General features: G+C 41.3%; 2 protein-coding genes across 2 annotated transcripts in view; both read left to right on the top strand.

Annotated features, from left to right (window-relative positions):
- Window positions 1-15509, top strand: part of LOC309539254 (uncharacterized protein) — a gene marked incomplete at its 3' end in the record, with an annotated part of 159514 nt that overhangs the window by 76570 nt on the left and 67435 nt on the right. The window lies entirely within an intron of this gene.
- SUGT1 (SGT1 homolog, MIS12 kinetochore complex assembly cochaperone) overlaps window positions 1-15509 on the top strand; it is a 49724-nt gene that overhangs the window by 23996 nt on the left and 10219 nt on the right. The window contains exons 7-10 of the mRNA XM_082234623.1: window positions 1903-1922; window positions 2955-3001; window positions 8862-8958; window positions 9712-9819. Coding sequence (XP_082090749.1) covers window positions 1903-1922; window positions 2955-3001; window positions 8862-8958; window positions 9712-9819 — 272 coding nt within the window. The remainder of the gene's footprint in view (window positions 1-1902; window positions 1923-2954; window positions 3002-8861; window positions 8959-9711; window positions 9820-15509) is intronic.

The raw sequence follows: 15509 nt of genomic DNA, 5'->3' as shown, positions 1-15509 counted from the left end.
TTGGCCGCAATAAAACTTGAAACTTGAATGCAGTGACCAGCGTACATGCCCCTTACAATGTAGTGGGCAGGAAGGTGACGTCGGGACGGTGCGTGACTAACGCACGCACCGTCCCCATGCGATGTCACAGCCAGTACAGTGCCCGCCACAATAGGGAGTGTCAGGGCGCACAATGCACCTCCTCCCCTTGCTAGTATCCACCCTGGAGCCGCGGCAAAGGTGTAAAAGAGCCACATGCGGCTCCGGAGCCGCGGATTGCAGACCCCTGCCCTAGAAGGAGCTTGTGAAACTGTTATTAAAACCGAACTGGGGAGCTTTGCAGCTGTAATAGATTAAGATTGTGGGACCAGACTTCGACCTTGAACAACAATGTACTCGGAGGCTCTGGTGCTTGCCTTTTGCAAGACAAGTGCTTTATTGGAACAGTTACATGAGAAGATGGTTTTGATGACTGTTGCGATCGGAAATTTTGGACAGGCAGTGGGTACCTATATAGAACCCACTCAGGAATTAATCCAGGAATGTGCTTTGACAGATGAGATGAAGGAGGAGGCTGTTGCTGGACAGAGATGGAGGGAGCTGTGGCCCAGCAGGAACATGAGTTGTTGGATTTGACGAATGAACCTGGAAAAAGTCAGATTTGGAGAGATGGAGTTCTGTTTGGCTTGGAGATGGGGGGCTGGATGGACCCCCCTATGCAGGGATGTTTTGATTTTTCAAGTCTGGCTTTGGGCTGGGGGGAGCTTGGAGTTGTGGGGGCCCTTAACTTTGGAGGGGCCTTGAAACATGCCTTCAAATACCACGTGGATTTCGGTGTTGACTATGGAAAAGGGGCTGACTTGTCGAGAAGGGACAAAAATATTGTCAAGCTGGAGTCTCCCCAAGTGAAAGGAGCAGAAGACAAAGTAAAGTACAGGTATAAATATGAAGAAGACCTGCGGAAGGGACATGGAAGAGACTTAAGAGCCTCGGACATAAGGTCACCAGGTTGATGGACTAGATGGATGGGATAGAAAGGACTGACAAAACCCGAGACCAGGAAGAAGAGAAGATGGATGAAGATTGGAAGAAAGTTTTAAAAATTCATTTAGATAAGTATTGTAAAATTAATGAGTATTAGAAAAATGTTGGAATGAAATTATTGGGCTTTAGCGGAAATGTTAAAAAGAATTATGTAAGAATATGTAATGGTTAAGAGAATTTGGTATAAATAAGATTTAAGTTTTAGGACTTTTTATGGTAAGATAAGGTTAAAATAGATTAAGGTAATTTAATGACAGAATATTGTGAAAGATGGAAAGGATTTGCTGAGATAATTAATAACTAGAATACAAAAAAGGGAGGTGCGAGGAGGTCGATGAAATAAGGTAATGACAGTTAAGGATCTGGGAATATTGGATTTGTTTTTAAATTTTTTGTTTATTTTTGCTTTTAGATTTTGATGCATTGTGTGTTTTGTTTTTTCTTTTTGACTTTGGTTTTTATTGATTTGTATTGTTTAATTGTTACTTTTATCTACTTTTTTCTTTCTTTTTTCCCCTCTTGGTTTTTCCTTCTTATTTCTTTGTAACCTTAAAATTCTCAATAAATATCATTTAAAAAAAAATAGATCTCTCTGTGTGTGTGTGTTGCTGCTGCTTGAATGGTACATTACTGTTGCCAGAAACTTTTCACACTTGGTGTGGAAGCTTGTTCATGTTTCCTTGGAAGTAAGTCCCACTCACTCCCTAGTTAAGGTTTGCAATCTAAATGTGTCTAGTGTTAAACTGACTTATTCTGTAAAATAACCTGGAGCAAAACTACTAAATAGCTTTGATACCAGCATGCTTTCTTTGTGGCTAATTGATACATATTTCAAGAAACATGTTTTCAAAATAAATATTTTTTTCTTCTTCCTTGCAGCTGGATTGCAGAATGAGGTGGTAAGGTTCTCCCTAATTTGTATACTTGGTTTCTAGAGCATAACACTTCTCCAGGTTGTATGGCAACCTTTGTAAGGATTTTATGTTGATGTTGATGAGGCATTTTATAATGTGACCCAAACACTTTCCAACAGGATTCCTACTACTCAGTGTCCACTAGTCTTCCCACCCTCTGAACCAAGTGCTAATAGATCAGAAAATCTCAGATAATTTTTAAATGTAATTTATCAGAATTTTAAAAGTAAAGAACAAGAAACACACAGAAGAATATACAGTGCATGCAGAGATTTACACATGTCTAGGACCAGGCCTTTCTTGCTTCTCTCCTGTTAACTTTTGAGTTAGTTCCTCTCTGCTAGGTCTTTCTCTTCTTCCCGTAGCTTGTATCTCTGTGACCATGGCCTTGCATGGTTTCTATCTCCATTCAGTTCTTTCCAGCTGGCTCCCTTGATCTTGGTCTGCTCCTTGGCCATAACCTCTCACACAGTTCCTTGCTTTGCTGTTCTTGACCACATAAGCTAACACAGCACACTATGTTCCACCCTGAGATTCCCCATTTAAACATTTCCCTATGCTGTCCTTGCCAACACCTTGTGCTCAACAGCTTTCCGTTTAAAAATCTTGCACATTCTGTCTGCTGTGTTTTTCTTCTGCTTATATTTAAAGTTCTGAAGTGCTTTTAGCTACAATATGGTTTTAATCTTATGGTTCTGTGTCCTTATAGTTTTGAGTCCCCTTGAGTAATCAGAAAATGATTTATTATCTGTAAAATTATATGTAGGTGCATTTTTTCTAGTCATACACCCACCCACTGGTTTCATGGGTACAGGAGTTGTATATGTATAAAATGTGCCTAAACTTTCTTTTTGCATGTGTGTATTTTCATGTGGTTCTTGTATTGAAGTCCATTTCATGCACAAGAGACCACAGATAGCTACTAAAAAGCACTGTTTTGTAATGTGAAAATATTATGATGCTTGGCTTAAAAACTGCTAGATTATTCTAATTTATCAATATCTTTTCATTGTAAAGGATGACAATCAGATTTTGCAACATCAGTCAAAACCACCTAAGATCAAGTAAGATGGAGTTCTTTTTTAACATTCTCTATAACAGTACTTAGTGTTTATAGAATAATTTTCCTAAGAAAGGCCTCAAAAGAAAGCCAGAACCACTGGGACTTTCCTCAGCCAAACCACTCCAGGTGATCTACTGTAACCTGCCCAGTGGAAAGGGTTCCAGGAGAGGGAGCAGGAGCAGGCTTCAGCAGAACTCTTCTACCCTGCCCCCCAGAGTGATATACCATCAGCTGCCCTATGAGTAGCAACCTGATGGTGTGTTTTTTTAATTTGTCACTATTGTGTTTTGTGTTCTTAAAATACATAATTGAATGTTGCTTGTTAGCTGTCTTGGTATTAATTATAACCTGAAATGCAATGTAGACATAATAATTTCATTAGAACGTATGGGACACTCTGAATAATTTTGTAATTTGACCTTCGTTTCTCGCTATAATCCTGCCTATGAACACTACACAGCCAACTTTACCGCCTGTGGTCTTGAACTCCCTTAAATTACTGCCCATTTGCACTTGTTTTCCCCATGTTTGGAAGCCCCTCCCTGAACATAAGGTATAAACTCTCAGTTTCCTGAGAACCCATTCATTCCACGTGGGCTCTGTCATATTTATCCCCTTAATCTTCAGTTCCTTCCAGCTAGCCAAGCATATAGCTGGGTTTGCCTGAATTCTGCTTTTCCTCCCTTCCTGTCTTGTTTTTGTCATTTTGTTCATCTCAGATTGTAAGCTACAGCCGGCAGAGATTTTGCCTTTGCAGCTCAGTACATTGCCATATGCACTGATGACACTGTGCAATAATTAATCATCTTTATAGCTACCATGCAGGTAGCATGGTCTAAACCACTGAGCCTGGGACTTGCCGATCGAAAGGTTGGCGGTTAAAATCCCTGCGATGGGGTGAGCTCCCATTGCTCAGTCCCACTTCCTGCCAACCTAGCAGTTCGAAAGCACATCAAAATGCAAGTAGATAAATAGGTACCGCTTCAGCGGGAAGGTAAAAGGCATTTCCATGAGCTGTTCTGGTTTCGCCTGGCCACATGACCCAGAAAAACTGTCTGCGGACAAACGGTGACTCCCTCGGCCAGTAAAGCAAGATGAGCACTGCAACCCCAGAGTCGTTCATGACTGGACTTAACTGTCGGGTCCTTTATAGCTACCATGTACAGTAGTTAGCTAGTATTAGCAGATTCCCTAAGTGTCCCTATTTTTCAGGGACATCCCTGATTTAGAGAAGCTGTCCTGGTTTCTAATTTGATCCTGGAATGTCCCACATTTCCTTGTGGGAATGTTCTGGGGTGCAGGAGAGGATATATTGACTAATTATATCCTTATCCAACTTGTGCTAACAAGTTCCCAAAATATCAGCAGAGTTTACAAACATTCCCCTTTAAGTTTGCAACGGTAACGTGTGCACAGGTTTGCTAGAACCTCTATAATAATTACCCTGGTAATTTCCCCTTTGCTCCCTCTTAAAATACAAGACACAACACAGTCTTTATAAAAGTATAAAAGAGTTTACTCACGATCTGTTCACAATATGATCCCAGATGGCAGACAGGCTTAAAAAGGTTACATATACTTAGAATCTATCTTGTTGCAAGATAGACCTTATCTCCTCTCTTGGCTGAGAGCCAAGAGGGCATCTTTACATGCTTCCTCATCGAAGGAAAATGGCAAAGAGAGAGAGATGGCTGCCTGCCTTGTGCTTTTGTCATTACCTGCACAGGTGAGGCCACACCCACCTCTGGTCACATGCGGAGGAAGTCCGTCCCCAGGAAGTTTACCTGCTTGCTGGACAGACATCCCTCCCCATGTTCTAACATGTACACTCTAGGAATGTTGTCATTGACTGCTCCTGTGTTTTACATCCCACATTCCTTAGGGCATCCCTGTTTTCATTGGAGAAAAGTTGGAGGGTATGGAATTATCTGACCCCCCAAGCAGTTTGAAGGCAATCTGGTATAGGGAAGTGTTTTTATGTTTAATGTTTTATTACGTTTTAATATATGTTGGAAGCTGCCCAGAGTGGCTGGGGCATCCCAGTAAGATGTGTGGGGTATATATAGTAAAATGATCCTTATCGAAGGGGACATCCCTATTTTCAGTGGAGAAATGTTGGAGGGTATGTATTAGTATTCCCTCTTTATAAATGAGGGGTCGGGGCTAAGAGAATGGCTAAAAGAATCTTTTTGCTTTCTGTGTTGGACTCCTTGAAATTGAATTATTTGATTAATGTAAAGTGAAAAAGTTGAGCTATGATTTCTGGAAAATAATTATTCCAGACAGCCTACTGGACAAACTCTGCTCTACTGTCAGGTGGCACATAAGAATATAGGCACCTAGGACCAGGATTTTAATGGTTTCCTGTTTTTCCAAATTAACTTATTTGCTGAAGAATCCCTTAGTATCTGGCCTGGAGCCCTGTGCATTGTGCATTCTGTTCTTGTTCAGCGTTAGAAAGCAGATAGGTATAATTAACTCTTTTGACTCAACATCATTCCAGAGAGAACTTCCCTCAAAAAATAAAACCAATACTTGACTACTCTGCATCCAGACAAAAGAGAGCAGATTTCAAGGCGTTAAAGCCATTGGCAAACCAGAGGTTCCTGAAACAATATCCATCCATAGCCCCCCCCCCAAATACAGTGGTGCCTCGCAAGACGAAAATAATTCGTTCCGCGAGTCTTTTTGTCTTGCGATGTTTTTCGTCTTGCGAAGCACGGTCTGTCGCAACTGCGCCACTTCAAGCGGCTTTAAAAAAAAAGTGCAAGACGTTTTCATCTTGCAAAGCAAGCCCATAGGGAAATTCGTCTGGCGAAGCAACGCAAAAACGGAAAACCCTTTCGTCTAGCAAGTTTTTCGTCTTGCGGGGCACCACTGTAATAATCTTGATGGATTTGGTTTGGCAGATGCACACCCTGACCACACCAGACTCAACAGCTTCTGCATGGTCAGCATCCAGTCCACAAGCTCTGGCAAGCTACACTTTTCCTTCCTTTCTACCACCTTGTGGTTTCCTAATAGGATTGCAAATCCCAGCCAGAGGGGAATCTTTGCACTCAACTTCTTAAAATGTATTAGCCACCTAGTGGCCAAAAAATGTAGCTGCGTGGGGGAGGTGGAGAGCTCAGAAGGTCAGGTGGAAGCTCCTCTGGTCATTTTGCATATAATCTTTCCTCCACCGATCTCTCCAGAATCAGCCCAGAAATAACAGCTGGTAGGCTTATGGGTCCCACAAACAACATAAACTGACATCCATCCTGACCAAATAATTTGCAAATTTGCACAGCTTGCATTCCCACTCATTACATAATCCTGGCCAGGAGCTAGTGATCTGCTTTACTACCTCTATTTCAATTGCGATTTTTCTGTTATTCCTACAAACTTCCACAACAGCAAGATACTGCATCCATGAGTGGCATGCTAGGCTTTCTACCGCTGGGGTAGATATAGAGCCAGTGCCCCAGTACCCGGAAAGGCAGGTGGCAGACCAGGGTAGTGTTCTGGAGATCTGGGGTGGAGATGTCCTGCTTCCTCACATTTCAAGCATTTCCTCCAGCAAGCATCCAAATAATAATAAATATTAATATTAATAATAATAATAATAATAATAATAATAATAATAATAATAATAATAAATTTATATGCCACCTATCTGACTGGGCTGCTCCAGACATTCTGGACAGCTTCCAAACAAATTATAAAACCACAGTAAAACATCAAACATTAAAAACTTCCATATACAGGACTGCCTTCAAGTGTCTTCAAAAAGTCAAATAATTGTTTATTTCCTTGACATCTAATGAGAGGGCATTCCACATGGGGGGTTTGACTACTAAGAAGGCCCTCTGCCTGATTCCCTCTCAGGGAGGAAACCGCCAGAAGGTCCTTGGAGTGTCTCAGTGTCTGGCTTGAAGGATGGGGGTGAAGACGCTCCTTTGGGTATTCTGGACCAAGGCCATTTAGGGCTTTAAAGGCCAGACCAACACTTCCAATTGTACTCTGAGGCGAACTGGGAGCCAATGTAGATATTTTAAGACGGGTATTACATGGTCCTAGGGGCAGCTCCCAGTCACCAGTCTGGCAGCTGCATACTGGATTAGTTGTAATATCCAAGTCACCCTCAAAGGTAGCCCAACGTAGAGCGCATTGCAGTAGTCCAAGCAGGAGATACCCAGAGCATTACCACTCTGGTGACACAGTGTGCAAGCAGGGAGGGTCTCAGCCAGTGTACCAGCTGGAGCTGGTAGACCGCTGCTGTGGACACAGAATTGACCTGTGCCTTCATGGACAGCTGTGAGTGCAAAATGACTCCCAGGCTGCACACTTGGTTCTTTATGGGCATATTTACCCCACTCAGGACTAGGGAATTCCCCACACCTCCCTGCTCCTTGTCTCCCAGAACCAGTACTTATGTCTTGTTGGGATTCCACCTCAATCTCTTGACTGCCATCTACCCCACAACCGCCTCCACACACTCACACAAGACATCCACTGCCTTCACTTGTTTCAATTTAAATGAGAGGTACAGCTGGGTTTCATCTGGTGAACACCCAGCCCAAACCCCCTATTGACCTCTCCTAGCAGTTTCCTATAGATGTTAAAAAGCATGGAAGAGGAGTCAGAGCCCTGAGGCACCCCTCAAGTCCAGGGATCTGAACACTCACCTCCCCCAACAGTACTTTATGGACATGGCCGAGGAGGAATGAGTGGGTTCACTGCATAGCAGTGCCCCCAACTCCCAGACCTCCTAGAAGATCCAGGAGGATGCCATGGTCAGTATCAAAAGCTGCTGAGAGATCCAGCAGAACTAGGAAACTGCTTTCATCTCTGGCCCTGGCCCTGTCCCACTGGAAGTCATCAGCCAGTGCAACCAGGGTGGTTTCAGTCCCATGATGTGTTGATTGCAAATGGTCCAATGGTCCACATCCTCCAAGCGTGCGTGGAGTTCTTCTGCGACCACCCGCTCAGCCACCTTGTCCACAAATGGAAGATTTGAGATAGTGCGATAAGAGAAACCTGGTCGACAAGCAGCAGCAAGAACAGAGCCAGCTACCATGTCCAACCAGGTCAATTCCTCCATACACAATCAGTGGCACTGGTCTTATGAATCATTAACCTGGCATTGCACAGCACTACTTTAAGGGCATGTGGGACACCCTTGTTGATACTCTTTTTCCAGCTGTGCATTTTCTTCTGGAATCTGTTCTAAGGCTCTCATCAAATAGTCTTTGAAACTTGCTGAGACCATCTATTGCGGGAGCTTACTTAAAGGTAATGCACTTGGTTGCTTTCATGTCAACTTGAAGAATTAATGAACTTGATGCTCTTTGGTTAGAAAGGAGCTGCATCTTCCACTTAATATACTGATAATTCAATCCTCCATTCTTGAAAATGAGTATGCAATTCCACTCCAAAATGCTTGGACCATTGCTTTAGGAGGATCCATGCTCAATTCCTGGATGATCCATTTTCTCCCAAGGATCATCATTGACATTCATGTTTGACATAACAAAATAAAAAATAAAAAATTCCTTCAGGTAGCACCTTAGAGACCAACTAAGTTTGTTATTGGTATGAGCTTTTGTGTGCATGCACACGAATCTGAATAGTATCTGAAGAAGTGTGCATTCACATGAAAGCTCATACCAAAAACAAACTTGGTCTCTAAGGTGCTACTGAAAGGAATTTTTTCCTCCGACTACGGCAGACCAACACGGCTACCTACCTTTAACTAAATGTTTGACATAGTTCACATGGGCCCTTGTTCAGAGGGAAGGAGTTGGGAAAGTCTTGGGAAGCAATCAGGATACAACAGTGGGATATTCACATAAACTAAAATGCTGGTGTTTTTTTTAAAGGCATGACTGGTACCAAACAGAATCTCATGTAATTGTAACTATTATGATCAAAAACGCAAAGAAGGATGATGTAAACATACAGTTTTCAGAAAAAGAGGTAAGATATGCATAAAATTCAAACTGAAATCAAGGCACCCTTGGGTTATAAATGTAGTTCTTTTCAAAGTCATTTCTTTGAGTTCAGTGTAACTTCCAAGAGAGTGTCTGCTTATTGCAGCCCAAGATAAAATCAGCAGCTTTATGCTTGGATGGGAAAAAGTGAGGCTTTGGGAAATGTTGGTGCAGGTATTATCTAATATTTATATTCTCTGTATTGTTCTGTCGTGCTGTTCACTAAATCCTAACTTTAATTATTGGGACCCCGGGTTTGGTTAATTATATTGCAAGTATTCTTGTTTTATCATTTACATATTTTAGATAATAGAATCAAAAATTCAGTGAGTTGCTTCTTTATATTCACACATCTTGCTGGGCATAGAAATGTGTGAAGTATAAAGCAAACGAAGAAGCTGTGTGTCTTTTGTCCATTTAATTATTTATGGCTTTTGGTAACTTTCTACAGTTAATGCAATTCTTTACCTAAAGAATGCACATCAAACTGACATAACAGGCTTTCTGAGTACCTACTTGATGACTAAGAACATTAATCTTCTGTTTATGTTCTAGCACACTTTGAATTATCTGTTGAATAATTCAATATAAATTGCTGTTTGAAATTCCTCTCTTATACTCGACACAGATTAGATGTTCCCAATGAAAGGTCTTTGCCTTCATTTCCTGGGAAATGACAGAAACACTAGGAGGCCTTTTCCTTGTGTTTACTACTGATTATGTTTCGTATTATTAACAGCTAGATGTATTCGTGAGACTTTCGTCAGAGGAAGACTACAACTTAAAGCTTCATTTTCTTCATTCCATAGTTCCAGAACAAAGTACATTCAAAGTTCTTTCAACCAAGGTAATCTTTTAAAGAACAAATTATTTTGTTAGATACTTGTCGCCAGGGTGGATTTGATTTAAATTAAATGACGATTTAAATCACTAGTCAGTAATACTTGATTTAAATCATATTTTTAACAGAAAGACTCATTCTTGCTGGTATAATCTTAATATTTACAACCAGATGAAGGTTTCATTTTTGGAATAATAACTTTTTAGAGTAGTTTTTACAGATATAAAAAATAGCTGATTCAGTTATACTATTAGAAATACGTAAACCGATAATTATGAAATTATTGTGAGGTTTAATAAGTTAACTGTTTATATTTGGACAACTTTTCTGCTGTACTTTATTGGAAGGAGAAAAATAAATAAATAATCATTTCCTTAATAACAGTTTAAATAATTTATTTAACTAAAACAATAACGTTATAGCATATGTATCCATGTTTGTTAACTGATGTGGTTAGAGACTCTTGTTTGGATGATGTCAGGCGAGCCCTGGGAACTAGTGTGAACTCTTTATTAGTTGACTGGCAAGCACTTCAAGGTCTCGCCAAGTTACTATTTCCACCCCCCCCCCTTTGGGATTTGCTTCTACGTTCAGGTGCCTATTCTGTACAGTTAAGTGTTAGTGCAGTTGTTGGAACCCAGTGGGATTGGGAAGAGGTTGCCATCCCGGAAGTGCCTTCAGCACTTGCCTCAAGTCTGAATTGCACAGATATGCAACTGACTTCCACAATTATTACACAAAGATTCCAAGACTTGTGGAGTATTCTGCTCACAAGGTTGCACTTTCATCTTTACTGCTTCACACGTAGCTACTTGTGCAAATCTATTCCACTCCAAACCATCTATTCATTGAAGAGGTAAGGGGTTGATTCTCTGTGTGTATAAATTTGCAAAGGAACAATGGATTAAGGTTTCTTCCTCAACGCTGTATGTTTATTTTATAACATTTTTCCTGTTAAGACACAAATTCACACTTTTGAGAACTGTAAAAACAAGCCTCTGTGATAATATCTTCTTGTTAGAAAAACTGCCCCAAATAATCTTACCGAAACCTCTGGAAGAGTATGACATTATGAATAGATTAATGGAATTCATTTACCAAAAAATTTAAACATTGCATATAAAGCCTCATGCTACATAATTAAAAACAAACCCTTATTTCCTCATGAATAGCCTTTGGACTATTATGTAATTTAAACAGAAAACAATATTTAGAAAGATTTTTCCTCCAAAAGCATTTTTTTAAAAAAATCCAATTTAAAATTTAAAAAAATCGATGTTTTTAAGAAATCATTTATTTTTATCCTCCCTGCTTGTCACTTACTCATATTTGTAACATGCGTTTTTACCCCCTCCCCCCAAGAAAAATCTTAGGTGGTTAAGAAAAGTAGTTTGTGTGCATGCTTCTGCAAATGACTTAGGCTGCAGTCCTAAGTATGTTTACCTAGCAGTAACCCCACTGAACACAACATAGTTTTGTTGTCGTCATTTAGTTGTGTCCGACTCTTCGTGACCCCTGGACCAGAGCACGCCAGGCACTCCTGTCTTCCACTGCCTCCCGCAGTCTGGTCAAACTCATGCTGGTAGCTTCGAAGACACTATCCAACCATTTCGTCCTCTGTCGTCCCCTTCTCCTTGTGCCCTCCATCTTTCCCAACATCAGGGTCTTTTCCTAGGAGTCTTCTCTTCTCATGAGGTGGCCAAAGTCTTGGAGCCTCAGCTTCAGAATCTGTCCTCCCAGTGAGCACTCAGGGCTGATTTCCTTCAGAATGGAGAGGTTTGATCTTCTTGCAGTCCATGGGACTCTCAAGAGTCTCCTCCAGCACCATAATTCAAAAGCATCAATTCTTCGGCAATCAGCCTTCTTTATGGTCCAGCTCTCACTTCCATACATCACTACTGGGAAAACCATGGCTTTAACTATGCGGACCTTTGTTGGCAAGGTGATGTCTCTGCTTTTTAAGATGCTGTCTAGGTTTGCCATTGCCTTTCTCCCAAGGAGCAGGCGTCTTTTAATTTCGTGACTGCTGTCACCATCTGCAGTGATCATGGAGCCCAAAAAAGTAAAATCTCTCACTGCCTCCATTTCTTCCCCTTCTATTTGCCAGGAGGTGATGGGCCCAGTGGCCATGATCTTCGTTTTTTTGATGTTGAGCTTCAGACCATATTTTGCGCTCTCCTCTTTCACCCTCATTAAAAGATTCTTTAATTCCTCCTCGCTTTCTGCCATCAAGGTTGTGTCATCTGCATATCTGAGGTTGTTGATATTTCTTCCGGCAATCTTAATTCCGGTTTGGGATTCGTCCAGCCCAGCCTTTCGCATGATGAATTCTGCATATAAGTTAAATAAGCAGGGAGACAATATACAGCCTTCTCTTGCTCCTTTCCCAATTTTGAACCAATCAGTTGTTCATATCCAGTTCTAACTGTAACTTCTTGTCCCACATAGAGATTTCTCAGGAGAAATAGCTTACTTTTGAGTAAATATGCATAGGATGGTGCAGCTTTAATAGAACTGGATATGTTCCCTGCTTATTTAACTTATATGCAGAATTCATCATGCGAAAGGCTGGGCTGGATGAGAAGAGAAGACTCCTAGGAAAAGACCCTGATGTTGGGAAAGATGGAGGGCACAAGGAGAAGGGGACGACAGAGGACGAAATGGTTGGATAGTGTCTTCGAAGCTACCAGCATGAGTTTGACCAGACTGCGGGAGGCAGTGGAAGACAGGAGTGCCTGGCGTGCTCTGGTCCAGGGGTCACGAAGAGTCGGACACAACTAAATGACTAAACAACAACAAACTGGCAGGTTCACTGCACTCAGATTATAAAGCCTTTCCTTGCCTTTGGACTAACAAGAGTGCCTCTAAGCAAATGGGCACAACTATCCTAAAATGTGGCATTATTTTAAAATCTGTTATTTTAAGTCCTGTCTATTTAGGATAGCCCTGAATAACCATTTTTCTTTGGTAATCTTGCATAGACCTTACATTCATATAAAATACACCATCCATGCTACTTTGAATTATTATGTTACAAATAGTGATATTAAAAATAAACATGAATACATTCACAAACTTTTCAGACTTATTTTGTGAAATAATATCTGACTTAATATGATGCATGACAATACTAACTTGAGTTCTATGGCTGTGTAATAAGGCAAAAGCGAGAAGTAAGACCGACAACTCCTAGCTCGTAGCAGGAACAATCCTATTCAGGGCTCCATCCCATCAGCTTTCCTGCAGGATACTATGACAGGAAACTCAGCTGTGCAGTTGATCCATCAGTTGATTTGCTCCCCATCGGATTTCTGTGTCACTGAAACAATTGTGCTGCCAGTGACAGAGCTGGATTAAGGAACTCTCACAAACTGCAAACGGGGAATGCAACTCTATCCAGAACTGGTTGAACACCAGCTCTCATACACTAGGAATGATGTTACTTGTGCAACCTGTGTCTTGTTGGAGTTGAGCTTCAGTTTTCTGGTCTTCATGGTACTGCATTACTCACCCCCCCCCCCGCTTGCCCCCCATAAGGCAGAGAGCTTTAAACTGTTTTTGAGCCGGGTCTGCTTGGGTTACCTGGTGCAAAAGGAGCTCTTAAGTGCTCGTGTTTGTTTGATGGGCAAGGCCTGCTTGGCTCTGGGAGTGATGGGGATGCTGTCACCCGCTAGATGTTGGGTGGCTCCAAGGGTTTCAGTATACAGTACACAGTTTTCATTTATGCATAAGATGTGGGATTACCATGCACTCATGTGCATGTGGGAGGGGGAAGAGAAGAATAGGATTCATTTACAATGCAGTAGGAGCTCTGCTGTGCTTTGATAAAGGGTTTGGCGAACACCCTGGTCTGCTTACTGTGCTTGTTGTTTGGGGTAGAAATGTGAAGACTTGGCATAGCACAGGTCATGGAAAAATATACAAGATGTACTTTAAATGCATGGTGCATTACCAATGAATGCAACTAATTCAATTTGCACCAAGATGTCTCACAAATAGCATATTTGTGGTGTAGAGAGCCAGTGTGGTGGAGTGGTTAAGAGCGGTAGATTCGTAATCTGGGGAACCGGGTTCGCGTCTCTGCTCCTCCACATGCAGCTGCTGGGTGACCTTGGGCCAGTCACACTTCTGTGAAGTCTCTCAGCCCCACTCACCTCACAGAGTGTTTGTTGTGGGGGAGGAAGGGAAAGGAGAATGTTAGCCGCTTTGAGACTCCTTCGGGTAGTGATAAAGCGGGATATCAAATCCAAACTCTTCTTCTTCTTCTATTTTGCATACACTAATATAGCATAGCTAAATTTGCCAAATGCAGCTGTGTTAGATCATGTTTGTCAATTCACTGAATTTGGTTTTGAAGTTCTGGAAATTTGCTGACAGATCTTTAAAACTCACAGTTATTGGTTTCTTCTGGAACCTCAGTAGTTATGTGAAATTGTCACTTTCACTAGAGGGTGCTAAAATATTGTTTCAGGCTCATTGGGTTCAGTTTTTAATAGTGGCTTGGGGGGGAGGGAAGCAATGAATAAATACCTTGGCTTGGCTTAGTACTTCATTTTAAACCATTAACTTTCCACCATTATTGTTGTTCATAGTTTATACTCTAATGCATATTTCAAGAGTATTCTAATCTAGGAATAGGAATTCAATACCTCTTTTACTCCTAAAAGTGTTGCAAACACATTTAAAAAGGAATGAATGCAGCCTTAAATAAGCACTGGAAGTTTAGAAAGGTTCAAACTGCTATTTCAGGAGTTTTGACTTAAGATTTAAAGAGCAGTCCTAACCATGGCTACTCAGAAGTAAATCCTTTTGAATTCAATGGGGCTTACTCCCAGGTAAGTGGGATTAGGCTTGCACCCTAAACAGTTGCGTAACCTTTCTTAGATTTCTCAGCAGCTTTTAGTATTGTTGACCATGGTATCTGGATAGGTTGTCTTGAGTGGGATGTTGGGAGGCCCTTCTTTGCGGTGGTTTTGCTCCGTAGACTGTCAGCTCCAGAAGGTGGTGCTGGGGGATTATTGCTTTGGCAGCAGTTAATGCCTTTTGGTTCTGCAAGGGGCAGTTTTATCCCAGGGGGCGCTTTCCCTACAATTGATGGATTTCTCTCTCTCTCTCTCTGGTGTCATAAAGATATAAAAATTACTCTCTTTGGTCTGCTTAAATTAGTATATTAAACAATGTAAGGTAAGTTAGCACTAGTTAGTTGACGAACCTTAAAATATTGAAAAGTATGAAATGTAGATAATTTTCAAGTAAAATTTTACATCTGTTTAACAGTAAGGGCAACTTTTAAGGGTGAAATCCTGTGATGGGGGGTTGGCGTGTCCCCTGGACTGTGAGGTGTTGCTGATCCGCGTTTCAGCTTACGGTAGATCTGTCCTTAAAATTGTGTTTTCCTGTTGTAGCCGTCGACAGCCCTGCTGTTCTCACCACTCCACCAGTAGCAACAAAAGGGATTATGGATTCACTGAATCCAAAGTTTGATAAGAGTGACTATAAATATTAAATAAATAAATCAGATATCACACTGCAGCCAAGTAAGGTTTCCTTAATCCTAGTTTGTTGGAATTGAGCTGGTAGCAGCACACCGTAGTAGTGAGATGCAGACACACATAACCTCACTGCCTTAATTTTTCTCTTAGATGACTTCCACCCCCACCCCACCCCCGTTGGGACTAAAACTGTGGAAAACACTA

The sequence above is a fragment of the Podarcis vaucheri genome, assembly GCF_965113315.1.
Source record: "Podarcis vaucheri genome assembly, chromosome: 8".
NCBI lineage: Eukaryota > Metazoa > Chordata > Lepidosauria > Squamata > Lacertidae > Podarcis > Podarcis vaucheri.
The sequence above is the reverse complement of the archived record's forward strand: the minus strand, read 5'-3'. Positions and strand labels throughout refer to the sequence as shown.